The sequence below is a fragment of the Teleopsis dalmanni genome, chromosome 1, assembly GCF_002237135.1.
Source record: "Teleopsis dalmanni isolate 2A chromosome 1, ASM223713v2, whole genome shotgun sequence".
Classification (NCBI taxonomy): domain Eukaryota; kingdom Metazoa; phylum Arthropoda; class Insecta; order Diptera; family Diopsidae; genus Teleopsis; species Teleopsis dalmanni.
In genome coordinates, this window is record NC_051846.1 from 147659978 (window position 1) to 147677012 (window position 17035).

Consider the following 17035-nt stretch of genomic DNA (forward strand, 5'->3'; position numbering starts at 1 on the left):
ATATTTCATAGTTTGACTATATTATTGTATAAATGAAAAATCATATAAATAATAATTTTTGAAAAATCTATAACTAATATAAGGAAAATAAAATATTATTTTTATTTGATGTACATTTAATTACACAAAATAATTTATATAATAAAATTTTGATAATAAAATTTTGATTATTAAAACAAATAAATTAAAAATAAAATTTGTTTAATAACAAATAAAAAAAATAATAAAAAAAATAATGAATTTGAAATAAAATTTGTTTATTAACAAATAAAATAATAAAAGAAAAATAATGAAAAAATAATATTATTAATTGAAATAATTTTTTATACATAATTCGTTCCAATAAACAATCCTATTTATGCCATTCGGTTTATTTTATATATTATTTGTTTCTTTCAAATAAAAATGATTAATGACAGTTTTATTTGTGTTTATCTATGTTGAGTACATAGAGTATGCAACAATTATCTAAAACAAATCTAGATATTCTAATTCTTCGGTGTTCTTGTCTAAGATATGTTAAAATAACATTTTTATTATAAATTCTCAACTACGGTGGAGCCTCTTGTTAGGCTGTTATAAGCAAATTTATCAAATTATATATTGCTATTTTGTCATAAACAAGATATCAAAACCAACTATAAAGAATTATATAAATATAATAAAATTCTGTGTTTATAAAATAATTCACTTATATTTAATATAACTAATATAAATGTTTTTATGTGTTCAAATTAATTAATTTAAATTAATTTATTTTATATTAAATTATTTTCGGCTCTAAATGGCGACATTTTAGCGTTGCAGCATTTTCTGCGTAAAAAAATTACCACGTTTAAAGCTTAAATTGTATTCAATTATTAAAATTTAATTTTCAAGCTTATATTCACATATACAATACTTAATTATTGCATTAATTTAGCCTAAATTAAGTTAAAAATGATTAAACTAAAATGCGGCATTCACAAAAGCTCAATAAAAAACGGCAAAAATGTTCGTTTAAGATTTTTGCATATTTTTCATTTTCATAAAAATATTAAATGTCATCGCAAATTTATTAAATATTAAATTACTTTTTCAGTAATGTTAACATTTTCATATTTTCATATTTTTCATTTTTATATTTTCATTAATTAAATTTGTTTTCATTTTTTTTTTTCAATTACCGTGTAAAGTTATTTGAATTTAAGGCATCGGAAAGTAGTTCTGTTCAAAGTCTTTTTGACGTTCCAATAACGATTTTTTCGACGTTTCCAAACGTCGATCAGTGATGGCAACGAATGGTAAACGTTGTTTGCGACCAGTTGAGCCTGCACCAACTAAGCGCGGCGAAGCATCGACCACGCGATGATAAACAAACGAGTTAATAGCTTTTGTGGTAGTTGTGGCAATACCATCGCTTGCACCAGCCTCAGCTTCAGCACCAGCAACAGCAACGGCAGGTGCCGATGTGCTGGTTACCACATTTGCATTACTATCCTCGAGCGGAGTGTAGCGTGACTTGGCTTTGTAGTTACCACTGTCAAAGCTGTATCCACTGCTATTGATGATGCTATTTCCTCTACTACCGGTGCTTGGCGCAAATTGTGCGCTACGACTGCGTGGCTTGCTTATGAAGCTTCCAAGGATTGCGGGATATGATGGCAATTTGAAAATGGCTGCCTTCAGTGTTGTTGTTGTAGGTGGCAATGTAGTTGTTAATTTTTCAATTTGCCAAGTCATTTGCTCGCTTCCTGTCATTTCGTTACCATTTGATTTAGTTTCGATTTCCTTTTGCCAAATGTCATCGTTGTGCTCCTGTAAAATGGTAATATCCTCCTCGGGTAAATGATTTTCTACCGGAATTTTATTTTGCTGACCAAGTACTATGGCATTTGATTCAGTGGTGCTTAATATTTGTGGCGCTTCATTGCGTTGCTGTGAAAATAAATCCTTTTGTTGCTTGTTGTTGTTATGCATATGATTATGATATCTTCTACGTTTCTCTTTCATGTAATCATCATCAATGCGAACTACAACAGCACCAGTACTGCTGCTGTCATGTGGCCCTGGCTGCAGCTTTGAGTTGGACCAAGTGAACATAGGTGAGAGTCGTGTAGTTGGTGGCAATGTGCCCTCGAGTAGGTTAAGCAACTGTTTATTACGTCGATTGTATTTCTTAATGTATGGCGGCAAGTCAGCATCCTCGCTTTTACTGTTTTGTGCTTCCTCTAACTCTGCTGCACTCTCATAATCATATTCGGGATATAAGTCGGGATGCATTTCACGGTAGTGTTCATCATAAACTTGAAATTGTACGCGTGCCAAGTGCGGCCACTTAGCATAGTAACGTTCAAACTCTTCCATTTCAGTGATTTGATGACCCAATTCTTGCATGGCACCGGTGTGCTGCTTGTAAGCGGGCGGTGGTATTGGAGTTTGTGTTACTTTCGTGGAGGATGAGCTTTGATGATTGTAACTGGACTTTTTTGCTGTTGGCAGCAGTTTACGTTGATAGGGATTTGCTTGTGCTGATTGATGTGCTTTGCTGTGTTGATGATGCTTGTGATGATTGCGATGATGTTGATGATGATGATGCAGTCGGTGGTGATTTTTGTGTTGTTCTTGTTGTTCGAAATCTGTTGATTGTTTTTGTTCGGCATACGTTGTTTTGATACCATTGCGGAGTACGGGATTGGTGCGTCTATACCAATTGTCACTGTTGTTGTCCATGTTTTTAAGTTGTCTTTGCTCCTCATTGTCTGCGTGTTTTCCATTTATCTTGTATTTATTGTCAACTTCAGTTTGAGCCGCAGCTTCATCGTCGTCATCTTTCGTTTCGACATAATAGTTTATTTGGCCCTCATAAAATGGCTTGCTGGCACGTTCATTTCCAGTAACTTTATTTCGATTGGAATTTACTACAAACACTGGTGATGCTGGTAATCCACGTAATTTTTCCGCTTCAATTTTCTTTGAATAATTTTTATGCTTTTCGTTTAGTTGTGCTGCTGATTGCTGCTGGTTATTGTGTTTAGTGTTGTTTATAAATTTCACTATTACTGCGTTTACCGTTGGCATTGTATCTGCTGCCGTTGCAGTTTTATCGTCAATAGCATCTGCAATATTGTTATTCGTATGTATTGCTGATGCCGTTGTTCTGATTTCTGATACTGTTGCTGTCGGAGACATTGTCACAGCGTATCTCAGATAATCCTTGTATTTCTTCTTATGACTTTTATGTCCATTGCGTCTATTATTGCGCCGTTGTGCTTTGTGTTGTTCAAACGCGGACTGTGTTCTCATGGCTGATGTTGCTGGTGGAACTGTTGCTGATTCCCCTACGTTACCATTTGCAATTAGGAAGCATTAAGAGAAAAACAAAGAAAATTTACAGAAAAAATTTTATTGTTAGTATTTTCAAGCTTATTTGATATTTTTTGTATGAATATAATTTTATTGTACATTAGAGAGAAATGTGATTTTTATTATTATTATTGAAGTACAGATAAAATAAGATTTGAATGCAAGTAATAATCGCAACTATTACACTTTGAAATAGAGAACAAATATAATCCTTATTAGAGGATATACATATCACAGTGGCTAAACTGAATAAATATTGCTTTCAGATTTGTAATCAAATTAGTTTGCTTATAATTTATGATGGTATTTGAGACGATATGTACATTAAGGATATATATTTACTTAGAGACTCATTTAGATAATGCAATGATGTTAGTATATCAACAAAACATATTAGGTATAAACATTTTTAAATTGTCAATTGAAGTAATAGTTTGATCGAAACTGATATATATAGTGTAGTAGATAATCTATATCTATCTATTTGCTTGTTTTTACTATTATAAGTTAGTTATGAACCGCTAAACAACAATAGTTACCAAATAAATTTTACTTTTAATTAGGATTTAATGAATCCACTTTATATGCTTTATTACTATTACTACTTCAATTCTTGACTCCTAAGCGGAGTATAGACCCTTATAAGTTTTATCTAAATATGGTACATACATAGATACATTTTAATATCTGAAATTTAGTAGCCTTTTAAAACAAGTGTGCTATTATATAATGTATTAGGACTTATATTGTATATACTTTATGCATACAATAAACCGAAACCTGCGAATTCAATTACAGCAGTTATAATAACTTCCATGGCAGATATTAAAAAAAAATAAACCCAACTACTGCAAAATGCTGTCTGTGAAACAATTGATTGAACGATAGGATGGAGCATTGTATTCAATAATATAGAACCATGTCAAATTGCTTTAGAATACACTCGATGGTGTAATTAATTGGACGATAAAATGGAAAATGACATGTAACGATTTATTAAAGATTTATCAAACAAAATATTAAAAATAGATACTATATTGAAAAACAGATAGAAGCACATTTCCGGATACTTCGGAAAACCTGTTACGGCGGGCAATTTACCTACAAAAATGATCAGCAGTACTGATGTGTAAAAAGTGGTAGAAGTTCGGTCACTGCAATAGGAAAAGACCTGAGTGTAATCGAATAAGAAAGAGCTCATGAGTGACTACAGAAAGCATTGGTCTTCTCTACTACCGGACAGTGGTGGACGTACACAACCTAACGTATGCTTAGGGTTTTCTCCTGTGACATGGAAATTCTTCAGAATTTTCAATGGATTTGGAAATACTTTTAAAATTGTTGCGTGGTATGTTCACTGAAACCTGTAAGTTTTAACTATAAAAATATACCTCATTTCATTGGTTGAAGCTCATATCTATAGACTTAGCCAACACATAAATTGGGAAGCTTCTTAACTGCTTGATATAAGTGAGCAAGAAGGGATTTTATACTGACAGTTCAACTTACTATTTGTTGAATATTTTAAGCAATTAAGCAATTAAATAAAATATTTGTTAGTACGAGTAATAACTAGTTACTATATTACTCGTTACGTTAGAATATTGAGCACTCCTTTAAAATATAATATATTTCAATAGATCGATATTGTTTACAGACCAATAATAATCAGAAAATCAAACTCTGATCTGAATATTATTTTGGGTCAGCTCTATGTCGAGAGTATGTAAGGCAACATCAATACAATATCTTATCGTTACTTAATATTTGCTTTATATTTAAAACAATACTTTTTTAAAGTATATCGTTTATAGCATTTATTTTAATATAAGTCATAATCAAAACTATTTTTTTTATTTGCTAAATTTGGGCTTCATGTTTAGAACTATTTATTTTCTTATGTGTATCTAACGTAGTATTTCGTCTATTTATTTAAGACAAAGCCAAAGAAGCTATATTTTTTTATTTTATTGATTTGTGCTTTAATTTTTCTGACTATTATTATTTCATTTATATTTTATTTGGAACTTGGCTTATATAAGTAAGAATAATCTATTTAATCTCTGATTATATATAGGAATTTAAATTTTTTTTAAAATAATTTTATATAAACCGATTAAATATGTACATGTTCGATTTAATCATTGCAGTCCTAAACTTCATTTATTCAACCACTAATAATTTTAATTTTGTGAATTATCCTTTACAAATATCAAAGGAACTAACTAAAGTTCTGCTTCAGTGTACTTCAAAATTGATTTAAGCAATTCAAATCATTTTCCGTTCAGCAAAGCACTTTTCGATATCCATGAACCGAATATATGCTTTTCTATATATTAACTTTATAGCAAATTGAAATATGTTTCTAAGCTTTTGATTCGATACAAAAGCACAGACCGGAAATAATTACTTGCTATTAACTCAATGGCTAACATTTATTTAAACATACATTTTCTAGTCCTTTCAAAAAAAACAAAAAAAAAAAAATAAAGCAAAATATAAAATATATTTTACTGCAAGGAAAATTGGAATTTATCATTCGAATCTCAGCACAAATCCTCTATTCATTATTTAAGAATTTTAAGGATTTGTTGCCAAATCTCTAAATGCTTGAAATACTGTCGAAGCTCGAAACTACAAATAAAAGGAACTTAAATAAAAATGCTCCTGCCAACATACGAGTACGTACTACGTAGTACAGGAGTACGTCGCTGGGCGATTGAAAATCCCAATCACGTACTTGCATTGGCCCACTTCAGCAATCTAAATATCAAAAATGCAGACATTGTAACCACAAAATAGAAATGTTCACTACGTGTGGATACATTTTTATAGATATTGTGTCTATTGGCCAACAAATATTCGAATATGATATCAGATATTGTCTTTGTTCTCAGAGCTTCAGTGAGTTTTGGTGAGTTTTTTTCAAGTAGAGAATTTTCAAGAATTTTGTTTGTTTTGGATTTTTATGTCGTTGGCGTTCTTTTTACTCAACAAAATAAACGGAAACGGATGTTGTATTGATACACTTTTGGGAATCCTGAAGTAAATAAATTTTGAATTTCAACTGATGGAGCTAGAAAAGTGCAGCACAAATGAAAACTAAAGCCATGGGACTTTTCTTGTAAACGTTTTTCAGCTTCATATCGAACATACATAAATTTCTGATCTTATATGCATGAATAACGTAGCTATTTTTAATATTCTCATCGGTGCCATAAGCTAAAACGGAAGTACATCAAGGCTCTATAAAACGTTTTGCATGCGTTGAGTGGAGAAACAGAATTTAGATGAAATTTGCAACAATTTGGGAATACGGAATGTTTACATAATTTGGAATATAAATGCAATTGTAGCTTGCTTTGATCTAGTTATGGCACATTAGAATACAGATAACATATCCGTATCTGCAAATAAAAATTAGTGGATTTGTCAAATTGAAAATTCTTCTCTACTTTCTATTTTCTACGTTCTACTTTTCACTTTAATAATAATAAGCAATTATAGAAGCATAACAAGTGAGGGGTATGTATGTGTGTAGAATTACCTAAAATGCTCCTTCCTGGTTCGAGTTCATCAAACTGTTTGTGTCCTTCGTCATTCCTAGTTTCGGGTTGTTTATTAAATCTTCTGCCATCTTTGCTAAAATCGAAAACGTTTGTGTCATTCGTTAAAATTCCAAAATAGCTTATTGAGTAATCGGTTTGAACTTTCGGTTCCTCTGACGTTGCATGCACTTGAGCCCTGTACTTTTCTCTTAATATTTCGTCATTATTTTCGTTAGTGCTATCTTCCTTGCTTGTGTACCGTTGATGGCCGTAGTGCATGTCTTCGTAGTTCCTTGGTGTCCTGTCGCCACTATTGAAAGTTCTTGGACTGCCATGCCTTTTATTCTTTCTCGTTATAAAATTTGTCAACTTTTTGGTATTTCCAACATTTGATGTTGCAGTTGCTTTAGTTGCAGGCATTCTAGTTGTTGTTGTTGTTGTTGTTACTTGTGTTGTTGCCACTTTAACTGTAGTGTCTTCTGCAATATATTCGTCTTTGTCAACTTCTGTTTCGGTATTTTCATGTTGCTCTTCATTGGAAAGTGCTTCATCTTCATTACGAACATTTTCTTCAATATCACCAATTGCACTTTTATCCATTTTTATGTCATCTTCAATATTGACTTTAATCTTGTGCTTGTTGTCATTGTCATTGTAGTAATTGTTGTTGTTGTTTTTGTTGTTATTGTTATTGTCATTGTTATTCTTCTTCTTGTTGTTATTGTTGTTGCTGTTGTTGTTATTACTGTCACTGTAGTAATTTTTTTTATTTTGTTCCAGTGAAGCTTTATTAAATTTCCGTCCGTTTAATTTTTCAATAGCTTCAATCTGCTGCTGCTTTTGTTGTCTTTGTTGCTGTTGCTGTTGTTGTTGTTGTTCTTTTAACTTCTGGTCCATCTGTTCAGACTGCTGGTCCTGTTGTTGTTTTCGGAGCCATGAATTTTTTAAGTCATGCAAGCCCCTAATTTTTTTTGTCTCAACGCTTCCATCGTACTTGGATTCCGTGCTGATGGTAGCAACGTCGTCGTCAATATCCTTTTTGTCGAAATCTTTTTTATAGTGGTTTCTGTAATAATTATCATGCTTTTTGTTCTGAGTTGTGCTATCATCGTAGGAGTGCAATTTCGTTGAGTAACTCCTTTGAGAATTCAGAATCTGCATAAGATAAGAAATTTAATTAATAAATTTTATAAAAATTTAATTACATTATTTTGTGGTTACTTTTGATAATTAGTAGTAAATTAAAAATTTGTGCTTTTTCTTTTATCGTGATTATTTCAGTTAATATTTATTTAAGTAAAAATTTAATTTTATCTATTAATCTAAAATTTCATTTTTTGCTAATGGAGAAAGAGGTTTCGAAATAACTAAATATTAAATAAACTGAATATAATAGTTGCTATTAAGTAGAAAAGTCACCAGCGTTATAAAGTTAAATATTAAAATCCACTTTAATTTTTTGCTAATGAAGTTTCTAGAATAGTAGTGAACTACAACAACAAAAATGCATTTTATATTATTTTAATTAATTGAATTTTTTTCTGACCATACAGCTGTTTCGAGTATCGCCAAATATCCATCAACAGTGGTCTTGGAAATAATTCTTGTATTTAATTATTCGTAAATAAGTTTTTTTTGAGACTGCAAGTACCAGGAACTGGTGCGCTGCCAAATTTGAAGCTCAGAGTCAGCGCTCCTTAACCAACTGACACAAAGCCATACTTAATTATTTAAAGATTTAATTTATATGTAAAAACAATATATTTGAATTTGAATTTATCGCCAGGGTGCCACAGTTTTTATTTTTATCCTAACACCTATAATTTTTCCAACCTTAAGAAATTAAAAAGGTTTTCCAATTTTAACTTATATTGTAGAAATGCTAAATATCGATATTTTAGTTTTAGAAGCAATTATATATTACTACTGATTCCATTCTGTAAGTGAGAGCTAATATTAGGAGTTCTCCAACGAAGAAACTTTTCTTCGTTTTCTTCGGATTTTCAAAGAAATGCTTAAAGCCTTCTTTCAGGTGTGTCAGTTGTGTGTATATATGGTATTCTATGAACATAATACTCTGACCCATTAAAAGCTCAAAACTCCACAATTTCTATTCTAATGCTAATAATTACTATATACATATATTTAAATTTACTAAATATTTTCTGTACCACTGTTTTTAGACAAAATAAAGCTTGTTGAGATGAGATGTTTTCCATGTCTTTCAAAGTAGACAAATATATTGTTAAATTGAAAATCTAGATCAAGTAACCAAGTAACTGCACTGCTTACTATTTACTTGAACTTAGTAAGTCAGATTTCAAAGGCTGTAGATTGAGTACTTGATCCAACTCTACAAAAAAATGAATTGCTAACCTGATTTGGTTTTCCACCAATTAATTCACTGTCTTTTTATCAGAATCAACTGTTTTTTTTAATTTAAATTGAATCATTAATCACAACAATATATATAAAATAATCCTGACTTTGAATGACTCATAACGAATCAGTTTTAATTAGAATCGACTTTTAAAATTAGCTGTCAAAGAGTAACTCCGAATGGCGCAAACCCAGTCATGAATTTTTAGACCTCAAGCTAGTAAATATATTAGGTTACTATTAGGTTACTGATAGAAATAGAAAAATGTTTATTGCTGATAGCAACGTTTTAGAAAGGGTGGTGAGAACGATGTATGTGAAGTGGGATATTCGCAAAATGTATAAAGATACTAAAATCTGGTATTGATAAAGAATTATAAATACTTTTAAAGTAAATGAAGCATTGATAATGAATATCTGGCAGCATTCCATGAAGTCCAAAACTATATTTTAGTGTTTTCACTCAAAATATTTAAATAATTGAATTAATAAGTCAATATATGTAACTAATTAAAACAAGAATTTATTCTTTTGTCTACACTATCTTAGCAATGCAATACTTTGCAATTACTTTTAAATAATATCAGATTACACATCCTTCCGTTGAAACTCTCAAGTTTTTTTAAGAATTTGTATAAATTTGAAACTTCACAGTTTCAACTAAATATTTTCTTTTATATAAATATTAAATTAAATTTTTACATTCAATTTTTCTTTTACATCTGTAAGAATTACATCTGTAATGATGAATATATTTATGTGAGCATATAAAAAGAGCATACAATAGCAATTGTTGGAAAACCACACACAACTGACCTCATTTACTGTACTTACCATATCAACTGCATCCGAATCAGAGTACTGCATATCTGCATCAATAGCACCGTCATCGTCCTTTATATGCTGCTGATCTAAAATGTCCTCAGGTATCGAAGCTTCATCTTGCATATTGAAATCTGTGGAAGAAGTGAATTGAAAAGATTGTTTAGTATGCAATGGAGACATGCATGAATATATTGAATTTGTATGCTGCAGAAAGTTTTATTTTGGGTATTTATTGGATATTTAGTTTGGCACTGAATTATTGCTCAAAGTTTCAGCTTTGATTCTAAGAGACTAAACTTAAACTACAAGAGCTAAGAAGAATAAAAATGTATAAATAAATACTAGAAGACTTTGTGAATATTGCATATTTTACTACTGAAATGTTTATTTAACTTCTAAATCTCTACAACGAATTATATTTGTTTTTAATGTTGTGGCTTAAGAGCTTATAACGACACATTTTAATTTATTAAAGGAAGAAATAAAGGAATATTCACAGCTTTATAAAGCACTTGTGGGCTAAATGTGCCATAATAATCATAATTAAACTCCAGAGACCAGAAATGTACAAGTACGTACTCTATCGGCACATCATCCTTACCGAGATACGAGAAATGTCTGGGTGGGGGTGTACTTAGAAGTGCTTTGAACGCCACAACAAATTTTGCGCAATGACAACAGCCAAGTGATAAAAAATATTAGAAAATCTGTGAAATTTTTTGTATTAAATTTTTATTCATGGGCATTACACCGAATGTTCGCTTTAGTGCCACTCCCCTGGGGAGTTAATGGGACATTTATTCATGGCTTAGTGCTGATGTTTGCTGTTGCTGGTGTTACCAATTGTTGTTTCCTGGGCGTCGAGTACATGCCTTTGTTGTTCAGTATTTCCCTACGGGGCATGACGTGTTCTTGGCGACGTACATGAACTTCGCTTTATTTTCAAGTATATAAATATAATCACTTCAAGATAAATTTAATTAAAGTTCAAATATTTACACCAACCAACATTTAAATTTATAAAACAGTAATTAAAATGTGTTTAACTTAATAGGTAGTTAAAACAAATATTATTTTTAGTTGTTGAAATAATGATGCTATAATTCAAAACTTTAAGTACTGTTTCAAACAAAACAAATAGTTTTTAAATTATGAAATCATGTTCATAATTTTATTGGTTAACTCCATATATTCCGGAACGCAATGGAGTCATACTTAAGCAAAACTAAATATGCTATCTACATTTTAGAAACTCTGAGGAAAATCCAGGACGCTATTTATTTTATATTTTAATTACAAAACACAATACAAAAATTATAAGTAACAGTAATGGAGTAAAATTTAAATAAATAAATTAGAATAATATAAAACTAATTTAAATAAAACAAAATTAAATAAAACTAAATAAATAAGATGAAATAAATAAGACATCATAAAATAAAATACAAGAAAAGAAAATCAAATGAAATGAAATTAAATAAAATGAAATAAATAAGGTAAAATGAAATAAGATAACGTGAAATAAAACAGAATAAAATAAAATAAAATAAAATAAAAAAAAAATAGAATAAAATAAAATAAAATAAAAAAAAATAATACAAAATAAAACAAAATTAAATAAATTAAATTGAAATAAAATAAAGTATATTGTATATAAAATGAAATAAAATGAATTTAATTAAAATGGTATTAAATTAAATTAAAACTAAATAAATAAGATAAAATAAAACAAGTTAATATAAAATAAAATAGAATAAAATAAAATAAAAAAAATTAAATAAAATAAAATAAAATAAAATAAAATAAAATAGATAACTTGAAATAAAATAGAATAAATTAAATTAAAATAAAATAAAATAAAATAAAACAAAACAAATAAAACGAAATAAAACAAAACAAAATAAAATAAAATTAAATAAAACAATATTAAATAAAAAAAAATAAAATAAAACAATATTAAATAAAATAAAATAAAATAAAATAAAATAAAATAAAATAAAATAAAATAAAATAAAATTAAATTAAATGAAATGAAATAAATTGAAATTAAATATAATGAAATTAAATAGAATTAAATAAATAAATAAAAAACCAATTATTTTGAACACATATTTTAGACAACTTATGAAATATAATATAAAATAAAAGCAAATCAAATCAAAGGAAAAAAACAAATATATACTAAAATTCATTTAGAAAAAATATTATTAAATGAAATTATAAAAATAAAATCAAATTAATAATTAATTAATATAAATACTATTATATTAATAAATTTATTTTTTAAAAAATTTAAAATTAAAGAAATTTAAAAAAATGTTACCAAAGAAATTAAATAATTTAAAATAATATACAAGCATATTATTTTAAATAACACAACAAATATAAGTAATGAAAAATAATATATGCACAAAAAATGTTAAATATAATATATAAAACATAAATTCATAAAAAGGTTTTTTCGAAGAGTAGTGAACTACAACAACAAAAATTCATTTTATATTATTTTAATTAATGGAATTTTTGGCTGATCATACAGCTTTTTCGAGTATTGTCAAAAACACATCATCAGTGGTCTTGGAAATAATTCTTGTATTTAATAAGGAGCAGTCGAACTTGTGCTCTGCCAAATTTGAAGCTCAGAGTTAGCGCTCCTTAACCAATTAAAAGCCGTACTTGAGTTTTATGTTCGCAATTTTTCTGGAGTTTTGTTATTTTACTATGAAAGTTTTATTAACAAATTTACTTGTTGTGTTTATATTAGAACGAAATCATAAATCAGCTGTTGAATAATTTAATTAATTAAGAATAGTTATTTTTAATTTTTAAATTTCAATACTATTCTTTTGTAGATACATTATTTATTGCATGAATTTCTATTATTCTTTATTGTGCATAGGACGTAATCTGGAACTACGATATGGAGAAAGTCATGTTAATATTACTCTATTAACTTGGCTTTCGAGTTACTCTACTTGATTCATACAAGCGTGACTGGAAATTGAATTTATTTTTTTCATACTTATTTCCATAATAATTCAAATATTACATTTAATATTAACGTGACTATTTTACTTAATATAAACTATTGTTTTCAATAGAGAGTTTTTGAACAATAGTAAATTGTAATATCAACATTTTTAATTATTTTTAATTAATTGAATTTTTTAACTAGTTTTTAATAATTTAAGAATAAATAATAATTTTGTTCTTACAATTCACTGCTGTTTGAAAGCCCTCTATTAAATATAATAGTTTCTATTATTAAAATATTATTAATTATTTTATAAAGAGGTTTTCGAACAGAAGTGAAACAACAACAAAAATTTATTTTTTAAATTATTTTAATTAATTGAATTTTTGGCTGACCATACAGCTGTTTCGAGTATTGCCAAATACCCTTCATCAGTGGTCTTGGAAATAAATTAATTAATTAAATAAATAAAAATAATTAATTAATTATTTTATTTAATAATAAAAAGCACTTCCGGTCGATTTTCTTTATGTGAAATTATAAAGTGTATACTTCTAGCTATGTATATATTGTCATTTAACTCTAGTACTTAATTACTGAGTTATTTATGTTGTTTTTACAAACTACTGTGGTATCAGATCGGGGAGAGACAGGCAGATTGTTTAACGAGTTGAGAGCAATAGCACAAAACAGAAATCAATGATAAACTTTTATAGACTCCTTAAGCTCTTAGTGGTGTATGCAAATAATAATAATAGATCGGGTTAAATATTTTGGGTGCCAAAAAAATTAACTTCTCATAATCAATTGTTAGTGTGAAGTTAATTTGGAATCTGAACCGTTTGAAAAAATATTGACTAAAAAATTATTTAATGAAATTAAAAACGAAATAAAATGACAAGTCTTACTTAAATTTTTAAATATTAATTTTTAAAATAATAATAATAAAATAATAATATAATAAGCAAAAACAAAATTAGCTGCTTTGTTAGTTTAATTTTACAACTTTACCGAGGCTTGTTATTTTATGACTTTACCGACTTGCTAAGCTACGTCTGTATACCCTCAATGTTAAAAATCAGTTTTAGTTTCTAGTTTTAAATTAGAAATGTGTCACTCAATTAAGCGTAGGACATTGAAATGCCATGTCAATATCAATAAAGCCAGAATATGGTAGTTTCATGGCTTCTTTCTACTAAATTCAACAAATGTTTGAAAAAAATCAAAATGTACACTCAATGCTACTTGATTACACAAATATGGACTCCGTTTTGAATTTTAAATTTTCATTATTAATTCCTTTTGTGGTAACAAATTTGTATTTTATAAAAATTTGCATACAAAATTATATTATACAGTACGTTAAGTTCACGACTTCAGTGTAGTCCTTACCACTGTGAATTGTGTGCTCAGATTCAATTAAAGTAAGCACACCAACGGTTGCTACCAAATCCTTTCTGAAGGATTTTATAGTATTTTTTTTTTCTGTTTTGTTAATTTATGTAAATTGAGATATTTACCACCACTGGCGGAGACCACTAACGTATTATACTTTGGTTTGCGGCGCATAAAGCAAAGTGTTGTAAACTCATACATTTATGCACATTTGTATCTAAACAATTAAATATAGACCATTATTCTATTCACCGAAACATGGCGAAACAATAACAAAACAATATCAGCCAGCCACAAGCACTGCCCATAGTTATTATTGCTGGCGTAGTGGACATTTTAATTATCGTTTAGTGGTTTTCGAGGCCCTCTCAGCCTATGTGGAATAATTTAAAATACCCTCAAATGTACATACGAGTATGTACATATATCTGATGTATATATTTAAATGTATATATGTATTTATACAAGCTCTTGTATTTGCTAAGCATATTAACAGGATATGAAACAAAATGTCGTTCATTTCAAGTTGAAAATTTCAAAGCAGATTGCATTTCCCAATTCAATTTGAGTTCCGGTACGAATACAAAACAGAAAGAGAAAATTTGTGTTATTAATTTAAATTTTAAATTTGTAAAAAAAAAATATATTTTCACTTTTCTTTAAATATTAAATAAAATATTACATGCAGGCAAGAAAAAATAACAGGTATAAAAATCACTTTTACGACACAGAAAGTGTTTCCTTTTTGTGTTTCTGCTGTGTTATAGGAATATGAGGACTGCTCGTGCTCGCATATGGATGGATACTCGTAAAAAGCTCACAGGTTGGCTTACAGGATTACACATTCCAATATTTTTAGCACATACATTTTGTGACACTCAGATAAGAAACATATGTTTGTCATGCTTAAGTGCGTTAGTTCTTATATTTCTTGAGGCTTAAGGGTGCTCTTCTCTGTATCATATCAAAATTTAGTTATTGTACATTTGTGTCATTCAAAATTTTGGTAAAGGTCACTTCACATGCAATCAGATTTTTACTATATTGTGTTGCTCAAAGACAAAAAAATCAATTTTCGACAGCATGGAATATGAATACAATGATGCATAAAAAAAGTATCTTATCGTAATATTTTATATAAATATAAATACACATTCATATACCTATATAAATATACCTAAAACTGAATAGAGATTTTCAAAGAAAATATTATATTCTTGTTAAAAGCCAGTAGAGTTTTATTTAAATAACATTTTTTACACAGTTCATGATATTTATACATACTTTTATTTTAGGAAACTAGTACTTTTTAGAATATATCGAATTTTGAAATCGAATAATCAACTTTTAAAATTTTTTGTTGTTTCTTAATAAATTTTGCATAGTCGAGTTCAAGCATTAGTACTTGCAGTTTTGAAAAACTATTTAGAAATAATTAAATATAAGAAAATATTCCAATACTTCTGATGATGGGTATTTGGCAATACTTGAAACAGTTTTATGGTCAGATAAAAATTCAATCAATTAAGGAAATCAAGGAAAGCGAAGGTAAAACCTATGATGAAATACATCGAGGCCAGCATCTTAGGATACTAAGTACATATTTCCGATTGATTACATACAAAATTGTTACCGAACATCTGTAGTAAATAATAACAAGTTTTTGTTGTTGTCTCTATTAAAACAATAGGTTCTCAAAAGACGTATGGTTTCTTTAAGCATAATTAACTTTAAAAGTCAAATTAAGCACAAATACAGTCAAACTTTCCTAACTCGAAGTACTATTTTGCAAAGAAAAGGTTCGACTTACGGAGACTTCGAATTAAAAAATATTTTTGTGATTTAATGTAATTTACTCTCTAAATCCTGTTGCACTCTATTAAGTTCGAGTTACAGAAAATTCTTGTTACAGAAGTTCGAGTTATAGAGGAAATTTTTATAGTTCGAGTTATGGAAATTTGATTGCATTCACATCAGATTTGACTGCATTCACATCACCATAAAATTACTTACTCCTGTTTTGACACCAGAAGTGATTTCATAGTGCACTGACCGGTGTAAGCGTTATTGCAATATGTCCTGTCTCTTAGATAATTGAACTTTCTGAGTAAAGCGGTGTTTGCTGTACTAAGAGCTATGAAGTACTGATTACTTTTGTGTTTGGATTACCCCTAATTCCTAATTGCAGTATGATTGTAATTTGGAATTTATGTGCTAGATTACACTTGGAATTGGAATTGATAAAAACCAATGTGTAATCTCCACTTGCCTTTTTTATTATTAAGTAAGACCTCTTCTTCTGTTAGTTTTTGAAATAAGGGATTTATTTGACTGTTATAAATAAACAGTTTAATAATATGCTAGATAAACTTTTTTAGTTAAGGCAACCCTCATTAGAAACTAATGCAATATTCTAAAAAAAAACTTGGTTCAAGGTTCAGGGTGTTAGTAGTAATGCTTTGTGATTGATATTTAAACATTCGGTAAAGACTTAGCTGTTGTATAGCTACAAGCAATTCTGTATTTAGATCAAAGTAAACAAAACTGCAAAAATATCATGGTTCTTCAA

General features: G+C 28.4%; 1 protein-coding gene across 1 annotated transcript in view; it reads right to left on the minus strand.

Moving 5' to 3' along the window:
- Positions 1–1165: 1165 nt before the first annotated feature.
- The window catches only part of LOC119669276 (putative uncharacterized protein DDB_G0282133), a 66393-nt gene continuing 50523 nt past the window's right edge, over positions 1166–17035 (minus strand). The window contains exons 2-4 of the mRNA XM_038079103.1: positions 10107–10228; positions 6893–8048; positions 1166–3320 (exon numbers count right to left, since the gene is read on the minus strand). Coding sequence (XP_037935031.1) covers positions 1186–3320; positions 6893–8048; positions 10107–10228 — 3413 coding nt within the window. The 3' untranslated portion in view covers positions 1166–1185. The remainder of the gene's footprint in view (positions 3321–6892; positions 8049–10106; positions 10229–17035) is intronic.